General features: G+C 41.3%; 1 protein-coding gene and 1 long non-coding RNA gene across 3 annotated transcripts in view; one reads left to right on the top strand and one right to left on the bottom strand.

Moving 5' to 3' along the window:
• The window catches only part of ahrra (aryl-hydrocarbon receptor repressor a), a 60827-nt gene that overhangs the window by 10112 nt on the left and 30656 nt on the right, over positions 1-20059 (bottom strand). Inside the window, exon 4 of the mRNA XM_029458219.1 lies at positions 4836-4951. Within this exon, the coding sequence (XP_029314079.1) occupies positions 4836-4951 (116 nt within the window). The remainder of the gene's footprint in view (positions 1-4835; positions 4952-20059) is intronic.
• On the top strand, positions 8174-9150 carry LOC115025755 (uncharacterized). 2 transcript variants are annotated; one of them, XR_003834237.1, is made up of 4 exons: positions 8174-8252; positions 8713-8737; positions 8839-8960; positions 9101-9150. It is a non-coding gene; the product is annotated as an uncharacterized LOC115025755 (long non-coding RNA). The 2 variants fall into 2 exon arrangements; XR_003834238.1 differs by lacking the exon at positions 8713-8737 and having other exon boundaries at positions 8177-8252.

Here is a 20059-nt window from a genome sequence, read left to right as displayed (position 1 = left end):
CACACACACACACACACACACACACACACACACACACACAAACAGAGAGACAGGAATAAGCAGTGACTCAGGGCAACTCATGCAGCAAATAAACTCAAGTGCAGCTAACTTTGATGGCATGATTGCACACAGCAGAAACACAGTGCAACAGAGTCAAATGTGGCTACAGTCATTGGTGTACATTTATTTTTTCTAAGTAAAACACAGCCAGACTCTCTAAAGCACAATGTTTAATTTATGTCATTTGTACCATTGTTCTCAGAACAGCAAATAACAGTAAAAATGGAATAAAAGATTGAATAATAATGGACAGTGGAGAATGAAAGACAGATGGGAATGCAACTGAGTGGGCCAAATAAAAGTTGCTGATTTGTAATGCCAACTATTGCTTTTGAAAAACTTATGGTACATAGATTCATGGTATTAACTTGCTCCCCTTACAATTTATATATTTCATAAGATAGAAAGTTTAAATCTGTTTGACTGGTAACAGGCTTTGATTTGTGACAGCAAACACATTGATTAAAAGCAGAGAAACTCCAGACCAAAACACAGCCTCGTTCCCACTTTCCCTCTTTACACACACCCGTGCACACATGGGGGAATAATGTGTTTGGCCAGCGAAGCTTACAGAAAAAAGTGTTGATTAAAAAGAAAATTTAAATAAATACATAACTGGCTTCAGTCAAACGAGGAGTGATGGACAGATGGAGATTGAAGCAAAAGTGTGAGAGAAAAAAGAAAACATAGGAAGGAGACGTGGACAAGGGGGAGAGGTCTTCCAGTGTGTGTGTGTGTGTGTGTGTGTGTGTGTGTGTGTGTGTGTGTGTGTGTGTGTGTGTCTGTGTGTGTATATGCACAGCTGTGATAGCGTGACAACTGCAAGGCTACTTGACTTGCGTGACTGCTGCTGCCAAAGTCTGTCATCTCTATTTTACTGCGAGACTATGCAGGTCTTCCCTTGTGTGTGTGTGTGTGTGTGTGTGTGTGTGTGTGTGTGTGTGTGTGTGTGTGTGTGTGTGTGTGTCCTATATGGTATACATCCCTGTGGTGTCTAGATTCACACTCACTCCCTCACTTTCTCCTAACGTTGATCTGATTGCCTTAGCGAGCAGTGTAATGCTCCACCCGAGCTACATAATAGACTCTGATACCTGCGAATACAGCAATTTGTTCCAGAGGTATTTGAGTCATGCTGTGACAAAGCAACTGGACTATGATATGACAATAAGTGGAACACATAGAGTATATGATGGGGAGGAGATGGGAAGATGAATCAGGTTCTCAGGCGGTGTAGATGCAGATGCTGTTTGACAAGTTCAACTGGCACATGTTCGTGACATCCATGGGGAGGGCGATCCCCCACAGACACACAAACACAGACACACAGCTTTCTGCAGCAAGCGCTCAAAAATGAACAATGCGACCCCATTAGTGAGAAATAACACATGTACTAAATTAATATCACTTTTCCTGATTCTGAACCTGATTCAGTGCGAACTCTCGCTAAGCAAAAATTTGATCTCTGAGTGCCTGTTGCAACAAAAGGCACACAACTCCTTTTGGACTGATCTGAAGCTAATGAAATCATCATGGAGTAAAGAGGCATCAACATAGATTAGTACAGTTTCCAATATACTAAATATATTGGTGGCCTGGGGTTGTACAAACATCTGGTATCAGCATGTCTGGGAAAATCTAATATTTTTATGAAAACAGTGCTTTATGTCCAAATCCTACCCGTCAACGTTGGAAGTATGAACATTTCTGGCTTTTAGTACAATCATTTCTTATATACTCTTAAAATGACTCAGCATTCTGGGATTACAAGAATCTGCCCAAAAGAATGGACATAAAAAAGGCCTTGAATTTAATTTTGCCTTTAGGAGGTCCACCAAGGCAACAAAAAGGCCAACATTTACATGTTGGGTTTATTTGAGGTTTTTTTGCCAGTTCACCTTTCTCCATGCCTCTTCATTGAAATGCCACAGTAAATGTCTGCAACCCATTTTCTTTTAAAAAGGACTTTGAATGTTTTATTCTACTGGAACAAATAGGCCTTGGACTTGAGACCTGAAAGAGTGTATGTAGGCAAAACACAGGTGATTTCAGGTGATTATTGTAATTGGCTTTCCAAAGTGGAATGCTTGGCAAATACGTTATATATGAATATAGTCAATTTATTGTTGACATGTTCAAAACTGTTATGGGAACACCCATCATTTAGGTTGGAATAGGACAGGCCATTTACAATGTGTTTCACAGATACAGCGCTGGAATGAAAAACTATCAAATCAAGAAGAGACCTTTACATCTCTATTATAAAACAAGAAAAGTCTTGTATTTATATTGGCTGCACTGTGCTGCATGCTGTTTTTGTGTTTTCTCCATTCACATTTCCCTCCATGCATACTAAAGCCTTTAGGTAATGGAAACAGGCACCTGCTGCTGGCCCGCTCCGCCACATATCTGCAACTACGACGCCCTCGGCTCCCATAACCGCCCCTAGGAGACTAAAAGCTTTGACTTACAAATCTTAAGAGGCGCTTTGCACGCAGAGCCCAAAATAAAATATTGGTTCACTGGATTTGGAAGCAAGGGAGAGGAGGGGAAGGGGTGGGATGTGGTGGTGGGGGGGCAGCCTTGTTTCGACAGTTTCTTTGGTTTTCCTTCTGTCTAGCTGTCAGAGTGAGATGAAAGCAGTAATGATGAGGTCATGACAAACATGGAGACCTTATGCCATCAGGAACACACCCATATCCTACACACACACACACACACACACACACACACACACACACACACACACACACACACACACACACACACACACACACACACACACACATACACACACATACTAAGGTTAGAATAATATGCGATTCTGATCTATGAATGATATTTGAAAGAATGTTGAATATAAGCCAATGAGTTAGACCACTGTCGCACATAAGAAATACATTACAGCGAGCTGTACGGCTCTACGGATGGAACTGTACACTGCTTTGGTTCAGAAATATCTCAACTACACCAGGTCAATACTTTGTTTTGTGACCAAAACTAATGACATTCTGTCAGCCTCAGCTGTACTTTGTGTGAAGTACTAATTAGCAAATGTTAAAATGCTAACATATGAACTACTTTCCATTGACTACTGTTGTTGTTGATGCAAATATTGGTTCATCAGCAGTTAATTTGTAAAACTTTTTTTAGTCTTGTGCAATTAAAACCCTTGCAAATGAAGACGGGACAACAAGATGACGTGATCAAAGGAGTACCAGTCAAACCTCAAATAAATGAAAAGGATGTGGAAAACTATGGCAAATATTGTATTTATATTGGTTTCATTTAATTATTTGTGTTAACTCATCTGTGCTAATCAGGAATTTGAGTCTTTTCCTTTATTTATTTTTTTGATACACAAGCAAAATAACGCTTTAGCATTATTTCTACTTTTTTATGCAAACATTTTTTATTTGCATGTCTGAAGACGCTTAGTGTGGTTATTTAAATATTACATATTTTATAGAACATCTATAAATATAAACATGTAATATTGTAAATGCAATAGTATCAACCTCCAAAAATCCCTATTGGTCAGCACTTACACACACAAAGTGCATAAACAAACACACAAACATGCACAAGCACTTTAAAATTGTACTTGTTCAACAAACATACCATATACCGAAGCACACATACCATAACTCACACGTTCAAAGACATGCAATCCCACCCAACACATTCAAACATATCCGTCTCTTCCTCTCTTGGGTCCCATCACTATCACAACTAATGCACAGTTTGCTGTGAGGCCCCGGTGCAGGTCGAGTCACGCAACGGGAGGCATCACATCACTACGGTCAATCTATCCTTTTGTTTACCGCCCCATTGAGACAAAGTAACACATTAACAGAAGCATCAGTGGACCAGCTCGGCTGTGTGTGTGCGCACGTAGTTGTTGGCCGATGATCAGTCACTTGTTGTTCGACAGCCATTAGGAAATTGAGCATGTAGCAATGATATGATGATAAAGCACTTCCCATGTAGCGCGCTGCTGTATTTGTCTGATTATGTCATCCTGTGTGCGCTCATGCCTTCAACAGAAACATTTGCCTTTCTAGGAATTAAACAAATCTTCAGTTGTTATGCAAAATGTTTTCAAAACATGTATCTAGTGCATTATTGGTCATAGCCAAGTAAAACGACTTGTAATACCCTGAAATGTATGCACTTATTATTAATCTGTGTTTAAAATCTAATTAAAGGTCTGAGGTCATCTGACAAAAAACAAATCTCCTATTTGCTCTGATTACTGTTGACAGGCTTGGTGTGTTCCTCTCCCTGTCTTCTGCTCACTTTCACACACGACCACATTCATTGAGACAGAGATGCACTCATACAGACACACACACACACACACACACACACACACACACACACACACACACACACACTCACACTCAAACACACACACACACACACACACACACACACACACACACACACACACACACAAACACACACACACACACACTTGACTGGCTGCTCAGGCCGCCAGCATGTGTGAGTCCCCACCTCCTCCATCAGATCTGACACTCCCAGCTCACCCTTGTGTCACGCAACACCACAACTCTGCAAAGGAGGTCAGGGCAAAGGGCGAAGGGCACACACGCATACACACACACAAAAAAACCTTCCTCCCCTGCCCAATTCACACTCACTCACTCAGTTACACTCAGACACAAATGGTCTCCTGACTTGTATTTGTATACACCAATACTTTCTGTTCACAGAACTATTCCACATATACGGACAGCCATGTGGTTTCTTACTTCCAGGAGGAGGCTGCTTTCACTGACGTTGCCCAGTGGAGTGCTCTCTTTCCTGGGTTCAGGGTTAGAGGATGCCGTGCTGATACTGTGCTTCCTGGAGGGCTTCTCATGGTTCCCTATAAAAAAAAAAAAAAAAAAAAGGTCAAATAGCTGGAACAAGGGACTTAATTATGTTAAAACAATAAAGTGCGAACAAAGGTGTTCAGGCAGGGATACGTGCTCATATATGCTGCGTTCAAGGACTAGAAAGTAAAATCAAGCACACCTCACATAGGTCATAACTTTAATATGTTGTACTTAGAATACAGAGCATATAAGAGCCCTGTCAACACAGGAAAAGTTGAGAATGATAACAACAATGATTACATTTTCGAAGGTATGCTTGCCAAATTTTCTCTAACCTCTACGATATGGCAGTGAGAGAGTTGGAGCAGCACTCAGACATGTGGCCGACACATTAAATGTATCAATCTACTTTTGGACTTCACTAACACCAGGTATTAGTCCATGTGGTGGGGCCGTCTAACAAGACAAAACAGTGAAGGATTTCATGACTTTACAGGATCCTTCTCACATGATATAGTCACACGCACATGTAAAGCTCACTGCTACACAGAGAGTGAGGCAGAGCACAGCATTTAGTGCGTTTGGGGTGTCTGGTTGAAATCATTATTTGAACTGAAAAAAGGGGTCTTTTTAAATGAATTTAATTCTGTTAAAATAAGTTTCATCCTTACTGAAGTGTCTTGAAAATCCAGTGAAAGCTTTCCAGTTCCAGCGCTGGACTTTTCTAGTTGAGCCTGATATCTGACCTCTCTGTGGGGGGGGGGGGGGGGGGGGGCAACACAAAAGAAAATGTGCCTTCGGATCTCAAAGTAGGGTTCTATGAAGAGTCCTTAAATGAAGACTACTTCATTTAGCTATATTTCAATCCAAAAAAAAGGATCTCAATTGGACAATGTAAAGAATTCTAATCTTATTTTTTTACTAGTCTCTCCTCACACTGTACTGCAAATCAAGACGAGCAGCCTTCATCACTCTCCTGCTCCTTTGTGCCATCTGATATTTAAAAGAAGTTGAAATATCCACTAAAGTTATAGAAATAGAGCAAAGTAAGTCACGCTCCATCAACCACCATACATATACTATGTTTTTGCCGTAGAGTAAGGCCTACCTACATGCCAGAGTGTGTATATATGCAATTAGCCTACACGACAGTGGCGTGCAGAACTGTCACATGTGCATTGATGACGTTTGTGTTGCGTGTTCAAGGCATGTTTGCGTGTTACTCTTATGGGTGTGCTGTCAGGGGGCATGTGGCTCACTCCCAGAGATCAGCCCTTCTCTCCATCACTCATTGTAGCAGGCACAGATTAGTCACGCAAAACACACACACACACACACCATAGCCTCATTACGAAAAACTATCTAAGTATGTATGTATGTATCTTCCGATGCTTCGTATGGTCCCCACCCCCACCGAATAACCCCATTACGGCTTCTAGTCCTCCCCCTTAACCTTAACCATCTCCTGTCCTCGGTCCGTCCCTCCCCCCATCAACCCTTCGTCTACCCTCCTCCTCCTCTTCCTCATCCCTCCACCCTTTCTTTGTTCAACTCAGCATCGCAGGCGATCGACAACCGATTTTGTGACGCTGAAAGAGTTCCTCTTCTCTTAATTCCACTCTGAAGCACGCGATGTGCCCGTTTTTATTTCCTATCCATACATTTCGTCTGGATTAACTTTATTCACGTTTAATCATTTATTCCCCCAGTTGCAATATCCGGTTTATTCAAACTATGAGGGAAAGTAAAGGCCACACTGTGGGCCTCCGCTTAAAGTCAGGTTAAGCGCTGATGACTGCATTGAGAGGCAGCTTAGTAAACTCATAAATGCCAATAATAATGTTAAGTATTTTGTCATCACCTCCGTTAGGTGCAAACACACACAAACAAACAGAGTCAGACAGCCACACACACACACAACCATTCTCTTCAATCACCACAGTATCATCCAACCAGTGGAAACTAATGCAGAGGGAAATGAATCTAATAAGCCTCTTTATTTTCCTCCTTCAACGCCTCATGTATTTTTGTTTTCTCTCTTACGGCAGCTTTTGGAGAGGATGCAGCGTCAGGAAAGACAAACATACGAGATGATTAATTATCGGCACAGGCACTTCCTCTGCCGACAATACGGGCTTTATTCAACACCGCTCGTGTCTTCGGGTTTGCTTTTCTTTGCCTCTATTTTCTCCCTCTCTGGTCTAAAAAGGAAAACAGAGTTGGTAATGGTGAGGCATTTATGTGCTCTGTGTGAGGACAGGGTGTTAAGTAAAAAGTGACATGTAGCGGGATGTAGATGCTGCCAAAGGGTGAGGCTGAAAGTGTCTAGCTCCTTCAGTCGGCCAGATCTTTCTTTCCACTTCCACTGAGTACACAATATGTTAGGACCACCCGCCAAATATTAAGCTAGTGTCATTCAATTTGCCCAATTTAAGTCACTATTGTCTCAGGAGGACACCTTGGATGAGCAGCTATGGAGCGCGTAATGAAAAGATAATCTGATATCACAAAAGGGACTGAGATGGAAAGAAATACTAGAAGCCAGAAAATAACTGTAAAGACTGCTTGTAAAATGTGATGCGATTGCTGTTTGCCAAAAATAATTACTTCAAGTGCTCCTGTTAGGGTGAAAAAGCAGCTAAATATGTCCCTCTTCTATAAAACATTTCACTCCCTTTCGTTGTCAGAGACTATGAATGAGCACATAAGAAAAAAGAAGTGTGAGAGTGTGTATGTGTGAGTTTAGTCCACATCAATCAGGTGTTCATTTCTGCAACCTCCAGGGGGTGAGGTGGCCATGTAGCATATGAATGTGTACAGCACAGTCTGGGTGTGTTCTTTTGTTTTCAACACCGGCTCCTTTAAAGCCACTTCCTCCCACAGTAGCAATAACAGCCAAAAAAGAGAAATGGGAAGAGAAAACAGAGAAGAGAAAAAAGAAACCTCCATCAGGAGTGGGAGCAGTGAAAGAGGGGGAGAGATGTCTCTGTGGACCCGTAGAGTCACTGATATGCTTTTATTCTGAGGATAATGGAGATAAAACACAAAGGAATGTCTCACAAAATGATGAGATATTAATATTTCAATACATTCTTGTACATTAGATTCATAGATGGCATGGCATGACATCATGTTGCATGAAAGCGCTTTATAAAGCGTGAGTAGCATGCGTTTTAAACTGAATGGTGGGTAATACTCCAGGTCCATGCTTTAGATCATGCTCCTTATCCAGAACTCTATGCAGCGAGGAGCATGTAAGTATTCATACATGGCTGCTCATAGTCACAACAACCAGCTGCTGCACGGGATCTCCCCACCTGCATGCAAACTACTCCTCATCGACTCAAACAGGTGGTTATATTATTATTATTATTATTATTATTATTATTATTATTATTATTATTATTATTATTATTATTATTATTATTATTATTATTATTATTCCTTTTTTACTATTTCTACACATTGTATTACTTTATACTCTGCCATGCCAAGTAATTTATGGCTGAAATGGATAAGTAACTTTGATAAGTAATGCATTAAAAAATATGATGCACTGCGCCCTAACAATAAATTAAGAAGTTCAAATAAGTTCCACCTTGACCAACTACAGTAAAATGCGACTTACACCTCAATGCATTAGTGATAATAATTCAATACTATAATAAGTAATAGTTACACTTACAGGGGCCATATTTCTGCAGTATGAGTACTTTATTTTGCTGATAATACATCCATAGTTTTACTTAACTGATAATTTTAATGAAGGTCTTTTGTTTTTGCAATATTGCTACTTTTATTTAAGCAACAGATCTGAAAAACGTTTTCCACCACTGGTAAGAAGTCATTTTATTCAAATGTAAATGTCTCAAATATGTCGGTGACACCTAAACACATCCATACATATCTATCTGTGTTCATATCTGGCTGATTTCAGCAGCATGGGTGCCATCTTTTGGCCGCTGATCCTCTGCTGTGTGCTTGGCTTGTAAAGAGCTCCGGACTTCAACATGTGAACGCTGTGCAGCACAGCAGTCCCTCCCCTCCCACAAGGCTTGCGTGAGTAGAGAAAACTGTGTGTGTGTGCATATGTGTGTGTTGAGGTTGGGTTGGCTTACAGCCACTTCCTTTGCCTATTCCCGCCCCCTTCCCTCAGCGCTCTTCTTCTCTGTCTCCTCTCTCTCTCTCTCTCTCCACAGGCACAGGAAATCCACAGCAGAGAGAGCAGTACCAACACAGAGAGAGAGAGAGAGAGAGAGAGAGAGAGAGAGAGAGAGAGAGAGAGAGAGAGAGAGAGAGAGAGAGAGAGAGAGAGGAACTGGCTGATCAAGGGCTGGTTGTCACGCGAGCAAGCCGTCTGTCAATCTCCCCCCCTTCCTCCTGACAGGGTGCTGGCGGCTGGCCAAGGCCTTGCGTGCAAGCCGGTGAGCCACATTAGCCCATAAAGAATTTCATAATAGCAACAGCTGTTAAATATTGATGACTGCTGGCAAGCGCTCAATGGTGCTCCGCAAAAAGGTTAAGCCTGCACTGTAATGGAAGCTAATACTTCATTATGACACAGATCAAATGTCCGGATCTCGGCCTGTCCAAATCCAACCCTTACTGTTTCAACTTTTTTCTTGTTTTTGAAATGTGGCAAAGAGGGAGAAAAAAGATTCACTGAGAAAAAGTTTATTGCACTTTCATATTTTTCTGAAGACAAACAGGGGATTTTCCACTTGTTTAATTGTGTTGCAGTTGATGGATGTATAAAGTGTGCATTAAACTACAATGATTTCATCGCCAATCACCCGTGATACCAATATTATCTTTGGATCAAGGTCTATAATCTTTCTGATAATGTTTTGGATGAGTTTTTTGTTTCCACTGCCACATATAAGATTACATTTGAAGGGATAGACTGCCAGGATTTAGAGCAATTCCCTTTGTCTCTGAACAAAACAACAACCACAAAAATACTTTTTTTGAGATTATATTGTGAATGAGTGATTTTTGAAGGCGGGTGTGCATGTGGCGCTGCTAGGGGAAGTCTATCTCTGAAAAAACGTGATTCCTGAAAAGAACATAAACAATAGCCGTGGTACTGAAGTGAAGAGGAAGTGATATTATGACGAAGCAAATAGGATCACATAGATTGGAGGTTGGGACGTAAACTCAATTGTTTCCACTTCTCTGTTTTGGTTGGCAAGCAGACGCACTCGTCAACATGTTGTACAGGAGTGATATGTCTCCGTACATGAGCCCTGGGGGTAAAACAGACTTGTATGGCAACTGCTCTACAGTGTACTGCTACTGTATGCGGCTTGACTACACGGTGCATCATAAAACCGGCTCCATGCACTCTCCACATACACACACACACACTGGAGGAATTTCATCCAGCAATCATAATATGAAAGTAATCTAACAGCTTCTATAAATAGAGAACATGACTGATTGTGGTGCACATGTTTTATGTGAGAAAGATGTTTGTCGGCTGCAAAAACAGTTTTTCTGATGAACCCATTGAAGGAGCGACACATATGCAGAGCCAGCTAAAAGGCTGTCTAAACACTCTTAAATCTGCCTTGTCAAGCCTTGAGAGAATTAACCGCAACATAAGGCCGACGTGGTGCAATATTTAGACAGACAATTAGAAAAACTAACAGAATGCAAATGGAAGGAGGCCCAAGGAGAATGTGCTTCAGCGTGAAATGATGTGCTCTCCATTTACACACACACAGGCTGCATTCAGGCATGTGCTGCGTGAGAACAGTTATGCAGGAAAGCTTTTAATTTGACTGTACCCAAATGAATGCAACAGTGTATTTTCTAATTGAAAGACAACAAGACGCTGCAGATTTCCTGCCGATACCGGGGATCTGACCCTGGTCCTCTTTGGTTCAGCGGGGGTGAACTCAGGATACAATCTCCCTCATGAGTCACATATATCCCAGCGATAACCCTGCCTTTAGGGAGAATGACAACACACGTGTACACACTCAGAAACAAACACACATAGTGGAAGTATATTTTGTTGGAGTCGAGGGGCCTTCAGTTTGTCTCCTTTTCTTCTATATTTATCTTAAACTTCCTCTGCTGGGCTCATTCAAAGAGAGATGTAATTACTTTCCTTTTGTAGGAGAACTAAGGATGCAGAGGGTACACTTTTACCCCACTCAAGCATAAAAAGTGATTTATTGTATAAACAATGGAATCTTTGGAGTGCAACATTCACATCTGAGATACACTGCATCACTGTAAGAGAGCTCCTGCATGCATGTATGCATGGTTACTCTATAAATAGCTTTTCCTTGGATTCCTGTTTTGATGAGGATGGCTGTGGCTTGCTGCTCTCTCAAGGAGCTGGTGGTTAATAAAAGTTGCATTCAGGAACCCCACCTGGCCACAATAAAGCACCAGCCGTCTATTTCTGTACTCACACAATCTCCATTTTTACAGCAGTCTGAGATTCAAGAGCTCCAAATTAACGTACAAGCATGTCTTCTTAAACTGTAAAGTTTATGTGCACATTTGCTAGATGCTGTAAAGCCCCTCTCACTGATTTGGAGTTTAATTAGAGATATAGTTGAAATGAAAACTCAGGCTCTATAAACAAACAAGAAGCTTGGAACCAGATGTGCTTTGAGAGGTGAATTTAATGTTCTAAATTAGTTAAATATGATTGGAATTGTAGGGGGGAAAAGAGAGCAATGAAGCAGGGGAGGAAGACGAGCGACTGAGAAGGCATAAATTATTTTGTGGTTCCTCATATTTTGAGTTATTTAGGTCCAGGCCTCAGTCCAAAAAGTCTAAAGTTTATTAAATCAAAATCAAGACTACAAATGCACTGCAGAGCGCAGGACCGTTGGCTCACAATGTATAGAATAAACAAGCATAAATAGTTCACTCACTACACTCAGTCGTCCACCACTGCCACTGAGTTTTTCATTTCATGACTCTCCTGCTTATTCATACTGAAAAAACAACTCTGGTAATAATTATTAGTTTTCTACCCCTGTATTTTAGTCTCGCTGCATGAGAGGGCAAAGGAGGAGAGCAGAGGTTACAGTCTGCAGTACTACATGCACCTCCACTTTAGAAAAATGCTGGTTCCTTGTGTTGCGTGCCAACTAGTGTCAGTCGCATTACTCAAAATAACAGGGGGAAAGAAGCACAACAAGCCTGAGGTTATCCGTCTCTTAGTCTCCTCCCTGTTGGCCAGTCAAAAGCAACCATCACTTGTTTTGTGGTCACAACAGAAAAGAACCACACCTTTCATGAAAAGTTCATTTCATCTGATCCTGTTAGCATTCTTTTTCTTTTTCTTCTTTTTTTTTATCCATGCAGCCTCTCCAACACAAGAGGGTAATCTGTTCAAAAGATTATAGTGTCGTTTCGGCCCATTGAGGCAAATAATAATGGGCAGATGGTCCCTCAGGCTGAATCCATATGGGAGGGAAACTACACTAATGCTGCTACAGCACGCAATGCTAAACGAATGCTAACCACGGAGTACTTTTAGACATCAACAAGTTCTATTCATTTGATGAGCATCAAGAAGGCATCGTTTTAGTGGAGGAAATGTGGCTGACATAATGTACTAATGAGAAAAGGACTAAGATAAATGGAAGGATGGAAAGAAAAGGGCAGAGCAAATACTTTTACAGGACATTGCTGAAACTCTGCTAAGGCAAAATTTCACCGTCCTGTAAAAGAAACATGTATTCAAAAACAGCAACATTTCATGAGCTAAGAAAACACACTTGTTTTTTGCCTTTGTGACGATGTAGTTGATCCAATTGGGTTATAAATGGTTAATTTAGTCAGAGAAGTTTGGACCTAATACATGGTTTTCTTTTAACAGAAACAACAAGTTCAGAAATGTATATTGACTATCCTTTGCAGAATACACACGAAAACACTACACAAACACACAGATCATCAATGTGTAATTACATTGGTGTGAGGTGGTTAAGGTGTCCAGGGTTGAGGGGGATCAAGTAGCTATGATGCTGATCATACTTTATGCATGAAAGCCATTAACTTGTCAGTCAGTCAGTAGACACTATCTGAGGTGTTGTGTGTCCACTGTGCTCCTGTGTGTGTGTGTGTGTGTGTGTGTGTGTGTGTGTGTGTGTGTGTGTGTGTGTGTGTGTGTGTGTGTGTGTGTGTGTGATCTTCTTCTCTCTACAGTCATACAGTCACAGTTATTTTAAGGTTGCCACCCCACCACACCCTTTCATAGTGTTCAAAGTGTCTTTTTCATTTATTTTTCACAATTCTTTACTTTTTTTAAAACCCTGTTTGTGGTGCAAGGCCGAGCAGCTTCAGCATCACCTGTCAGCTTCACTTTAATACGAGTGACCCGTCTCCTGCGTTTCTCACCAACAATATCACACAACAATTTGGCCTCTGACAAAGCTTATTCATTAAGCGACACGCTAACCCAACAGTAATCTGATTATCCTTCCCCTAACACCTTGTCCCTGTGTCCCAGGGAATTAGAGCCGCGGCAGCAGGCAGAAACATCCAGAGGCATCTTAGCTGCTCTTACATCGAAACATCAAACATGATGTTGCCTGTGACATAACGTTTGTGACAAAACCCTTAAGAATTTAGAAAATAGGAGAAATACTGTGAGGACAGAACCAACAAAAAATGTCCATCTTAACAAGTGTTTGAGATGTGTTTTAATGCTTGCGTGTAAAAGTATTGAACACTAAGACAAAGTACTACTGGTAGCTCCAATCCAACAGCAATAGCATCCGCTTTCCTGGTATATTTGCTAGAGATGTGAGCTCTGGGAGCACAGTACGAAATAAGTGAGGTGAGTACAGCAAGATATCCTTTTTCAAGTCTGGACATATCGTGACTGTCCACTTCACATTCTCCCATCTGTGCCCCTTGCATGTCATCACAACACTCTAATCCAAGCCTGTTCATATTAACAGTGTTTGCTCCGATCACTTCATTTGGCTCAGGGAGGGAGGACATATACCCCTGTGCTATCGCCCAGCAGGTGATACGTGTGTTTGTGTATATGTGTGTGTGTGTGTGCGTGTGTGTGTGTGTGTGTGAGTGTGTGAGTGTGTGCGTGCGTGCGTGTGTGTGTGAGGGAAGGATATAGGGAGGCGGAGGGCATGGTGGGGAGTGATGGTGGGATCACGCAAGCTTGCTAAAAGAGGCAAAGTCAGGAGAGAGTCACGCATGGTAGGGCTTTGCTGTGGATGCCACTCAGTCGCCACTGTACTTCCTGGCATCTGGTGTTAGCGTGATGTTACGAGTGTATATATGTATGTGTGTGTTGTGTTCAATTCCCAACCAACTAAAGATATTTCCAAAATGTAAACAACCACCGACTTGTCTGCCTTGTCCAAAACAGGCTGTCGCTCTGAGTAGGAAGACTATTTTTCTCACTGTACATGCGAAGCTGCCAACTGTAGCACTGTCCACTATGTTCCCTCTTGAGGAAATATTTATTACACTACTTAGCCTGTAAAACTGTTAAATCACAATTAACAAAAAGCCTGCGTTACAAACTGGAGGTGTGGATGGGACCATACGAGGAGGCAAGAGTTGCTTTATGGAAAATGCAGGATACAGTGTTTTGAAGCTTGACTCATATTAAGGAAGAAAAGTCAGAATATCTTGGGATCTGCTGCACCAATGTTGTCTTTACATTTTTCTTTAGAGTGCCTGAATTATCCCTTTAAAAAGGTTGGTGTTCGGGAGGCATGTGTTTCTGGTTTTGTGAGTCTATATTTGTGTCAATGGGTAGGTCAGGCTTTATTATTTGGCTCTTTGTGTGTGAGCATTGTTTGTGTGATTATGTGTGTTTCATCCTGGTGATGATCTCATCAACGTGTCCTTAAATCTCTTCGTCTCCAAAGATGAGACTCTTCTCACAGAAGCAAAGTCGGAAGCAGTGGTCAGTGAGCGTGTGTGTGCTTTTGGATCAGAGAAAAGAGTGATTGTTTTGGAGAGTACAGAGTACACAAGGGCACAGCAGGGTCAGCAGACAGAATTGAGTGTCTCCGTCCACTGACCCAAAAGCTTCCGTATCCCCGAATGACACAAACCCTGACCATATGGCTTTCTATCTAAAATACATTTTGACTTGCAACCTGGAGATTGGTACCAATATTTGTATATATATATATATATATATATATATATATATATATATATATATATATATATATATATATGTCCACATACAGTATATACATTCCCTTTGATTTTTGCCATTGTATGGAAAATTCATTATTTTTAAGAATTTGAAACAGCATTTCACCATTATAGGAAACATGAAAACTCTCCAGAGAAACTGAGGATGTCTTTTAATGTCTGATTGCTGCATGATAATGCATTTTAACTTGGACATTTCGGGTAAATGGCATGTATCTTAGCCAAATGAGCACTAACTGTTTAGGTTCTAAAATAACTTAGTTGATCTGTTTAGATGCTAAATCGTGCCTTCTTGCTCTTTGTAGAAATCTGCAGATGGGGAAGAGTGCAACTGTGTAATTCTGAGGGAAGAGATAAATGTGGAAAAAGTTTCGGGCGACATTTCGCAGTCTAATTTGATTTATGTAAATAGTAGGTAACATTCAGTCATTATATAATTTGATTTGTTAGGATTTATGTTACTTATAAAGACATCTGCTGGATGAAATGCAAGATGAGATCATGTGCATCTGATATTTGTTTTCAAGCTGGAGATAGAAATGTAATCAAACAGAAATCCATGTATCTGTCAACTCTTCCTAACCAACAATGGTTTGGGCATGGAGTCCTGATGTGACTTCTGGAAGTTTTGCACTTCACAATGTGCAGTTTAAGAAGCAAGACAATTCCAAAGGTGAAGGTTCAGAAATGCTGGAGAATCAGGACTTAATGCGTGGCACCCTTCACAAACTACCCCTTGCGATTATTGCCTCCATACTAATGAGCCTCACATTATACCGTGCGTCAGTAAAACCACCATTTGGGCTCAGCAGCATGTGGACTTCCGCTTTGGCTCTTTGGTGTCGCCCTTCAGCTGAGACCTGTGGGCAAAACCTCAAACTTCTACTTACATATTTTTCTTATCTCTTCTATTCTCTGATGTTGCAATGACCACATTTCCTCACAAAAATTAATCATCAGAGCTTCATTTAATCATATCATATCTTCCACACTGAGCGAGATGTGAGATGGTGGCTTTTATGAGTCTTGTGGTGTTAAACTCAGACTGAAGTAGCTGCTTTGTCCACTGAGAGCTCCTAAGTCAACTTCAGCGTCACGGCTCGGTTTAACCAACATTTAACTCAGCTCGCATATAACTCTCCATTCTGGCCGAGAGAAATCTTTAAATAAGTGGAAGATTTGAAGTGATTTGAAGACTGATAATATTTTTGCTCTTTCATAAACACAGCATGTAATTTCCAGGCAGAGAAACCGCAACTGAGACATCTCAAACCAAACGTGTGTGAGGTAGAAGTGCAGAACATGTGTTTCCAAAGCCGTTTGTCTGGAGCTGCACTGCACTGTACTGTATGCCACTATGCAGGCCTGTCCTCCAGTTTTTTTTCTGCTTGCAGCTGAAGTCTGATTTATGAGCAAGACCACAGAAATTCCTTTGCAATAGCTTCAGGATGTCTCCGGAATAACAGTAATATCTCTGATTTGGGAAAGTATTAGCAGCTCAAAACACTGCTGTGTCACTGCAACCTACTCACGCGAGGCAAAGCATGCCTCTTTTTCCCTCTCTTGCATAAGGATATTGTAAATTGTGGTTTGTTTTTGTTTCTGTTGTGAAATCTGATGGAATGACTTTCCAGATGTAAAGACTCACTAGTATGAGCATTTGGCTGATATGTGAATTTGTTCATTTATAATTCTGTATTTAATACATACATTTTGAATTGATTCTAAAAATGGCACAAAGTAAGAGTGATCTTTATGGATTTTAACTGAGAATGTTAGTGTCCTGTAATCTTAATGCTGTGTCTTATGCTGAGCACCGAAGAGAGAGAGAAAGAGTTACAGCACTGCTTCGAGAAATTATACACATCATTCCAGATACTGATGAACTGAAGAATGCACACACGCACACACACACACACACACACACACACACACACACACACACACACACACACACACACACACACACACAATGCAAACATGAACGCATACACAATTTAAGTCAGTTAGCGATGTGGTGTCTTGCTCAAGGATACCTCAACACAGTTGTCCCTGGGTTTGGACCGTCCATTTGGAGGCCAGTCTCCCGTTACACACACTCTGCGCGCACACACAAAATAAACACACCAAATACCCACATCCTCCTTAACCGACAACAGTACTGCAACTGTTTCTCATGTGACAGAAGGGGGGTGAGCTGCTGAGCTGAGGGAGTGGCAGGGAATAGCGTGCGAAGACCTAATACAATGTTTCAACCCCAGATGGGGTACATCAGTAGCCCGCAATCAACAAATTTGGCCGTGCCAAGTTTACACGCTTTACATGTCAAAAGGGACGGCATCAGGGAAAAGAGAGAAACCTGTTTCTTCTTCCCCCCATGCTTCTTTTTAAAGACTGCCACAGCTTATAATTATTAATTACGGTGACTGTTTTTTCCATTGTGGAGGAAGAGAAGAAAAGAGAAGAGAAAAAAGGAAGTTAAGGACACAAGGACAGAACATCAGAGACAGAGTGGAACCCAGTGGGATGCTTGCACAAAATAACAGAGCTAGTTCCTCACACCAGGACATTTCATGGAAAGTTATTATGAACAGGTTAACTGCAATAGATGTAAGGGGTCATGGGACACCCTCAAGCTTTGTCTACCCTCCCAATTCCACATTTTAGTACAGCGGGATGTGCTCGGCAAAAGCTCTGCAGTCAGCCAATCCATTTTCTCACTGACACCAGTGATTATTACCAGCGCTGCAAAACCATTTAGGGCTGGCAAGACACCTTTGTCTCCGTCCAAAGTAGTTAGGATGAGCAGAGAGGACACCTGGGGCGCACCTTTAGACAGAGAGATCCCTAATGCCTTCACAGTAGGGATTTTAAATGAAGCCGATGATATCACTGTCTCAGGAGAAATAAAGCTCTGAGATAACAAACGTTATAGCATCCTGCGCCAAATCATCGGTGACAAATCACTCACACAGTGCTAGACAGATATCAGTCTCACACACACACACACACACACACACACACACACACACACACACACACACACACACACACACACACACACACACACACACAGCGCTTTACCACTCTCTTCCCATGACAGTGTGTGGTCTCATCATTCAGGCTTCCTTTCCACTGTGGCCTCTCCTCTTTAAATAGCCTGCTATAATCTGTCCATTCAAGCACAGACACATCTAGTTTCAGAACGAATATTATAGTGCACTGTGCAGTTTGAAATCCCCTGACTGAAAGATCTGAGTCCAGATCGGCTGCAGGGTTGCGCACATGATCATGGAGGCTTTACATCAGTGGAAAAGGAGCTAACTAGTGTGTAAGTGAAGTCAAACGGCACACTGTTTCCTAAAAGAACAACTGCATTGTAATGAATGATCACATGTTGGTGTCCGAATGATAAAGCGTGGCGGCCACTTTAGCTTTGTGTGTTCTTTGCACAGAACAAAATGTTTTAATGGTTACTCTAGGATAATGAGTTGACAAACTGTTTATGCGCGGTCCAATAATCATCATGAACTTGTTTATAGAAGAACACTTGAGTGTGAACTTAAGGGTCCATGTGAGGGTGTTGCAATTCCCATGCTATTGTCAAAAGATCTGACCAACAAAGACAGGAATTATTTTTGCACGATAAAACAAAAGAGGCAGAAAGAGAGGAAAAGATAAAAAAGAAACCAGGGTGGGAACTGTCATAAAATGAACAGAGAATGAGATTCAAAGTCTTTTTCCCACCGGACAATAAAACATGAAAAAGTATGTGTTAGAAGGAAGGAGAAATCCTTTGTAGCTCCACTGTACTGTGAAGGAGAGTCAGAGAGAGCTCCAGATGTCTCTCAAACATGCTTCAAGTTTCATTGAGATGCTTAGTGGGTCTTAGTGAAGCGGACCCGGGGTTTGTATTAAACCCAATCCAGTCTGGCCCATGTTCACACAGGGCCAGATGGTTAACACATGAGATAGACAGCAACAGCTTTGACCTTAATTGTACAGTTTATCTGTAAGATAATTGTACGCACCACGCACCAAATTACTAAGTAGTTTTGATTTATTCTATAGCTTCCAAAAAGATGGTGAACACCATTCCACTGCTCCACCATCACTGTCTCGAGTGATCTATCTGGAACGCTTTGGAGTCCTCATCATTACTGCAATATATAAATCCTCATGAGGAAGAAAATCTGCTAAATGTATTTAAGGGAAAACACGGTTCCAGCAAATGCAAAGGATGTTGAAACACCTCCCTCATTTCAACACTTTCACAACCCAATGTGAAAGTCAGCGCCTGACATCACCTCTCCTTTCCTGTCTCCCTCTCCTCTTCTCCTTGCTCGACGGTCACAGCTTCTCCCTGTCTAAACATTTAGGCTAATTATGCCACAATGGAGAAATTCACCTCAGATCACCAGTGGTGAATCACTGAGGCGGGGGAAAGGTCAAGACAGCAAGTGGACCGGAGGAAAGAAGGAAAGAGTTTAGACCTTCGTGCCATCCCTCACACTTTTGGTGAAGGTATACCTCGCATGTAGACAGAAACTACAGTTGTTGATAATGTTGAAGAATTTTTTGCTCTTCTGGAAGCTAATTTAATCAGATGTATATCTAGCTCCTTTTTCCTCTGATGTATCAAACATTTGCTGAAAGGGGCTCCACAGTTGGATGGAAACACTAACATGCAATAGCTGCTTTCTTTATCTCAAATTCATATTTTCTTGACATCAAGTCAAACAAGCTGGTTGATATGCGGCCAACTGGAACATAAACTGTTATGCTTTTGGCTTCTTTCATGCAGTATATGTTTGTTTGTTTTAAACTCTTTTTTTTACTAAACCACATATGAGCTGAGTGTAAATTTTTAATCTGGCATATAATCACACGGCATTATAAGCTTCAGTGTTTTTACGAGGAGCAAAATAAAACACTTGAAAAAAGAAAGGAAGAGCAGAGAAGGAGGAGAAACGCTTCTGATTGCC

The sequence above is a fragment of the Cottoperca gobio genome, chromosome 20 (assembly GCF_900634415.1).
Source record: "Cottoperca gobio chromosome 20, fCotGob3.1, whole genome shotgun sequence".
Classification (NCBI taxonomy): domain Eukaryota; kingdom Metazoa; phylum Chordata; class Actinopteri; order Perciformes; family Bovichtidae; genus Cottoperca; species Cottoperca gobio.
The sequence above is the reverse complement of the archived record's forward strand: the minus strand, read 5'-3'. Positions and strand labels throughout refer to the sequence as shown.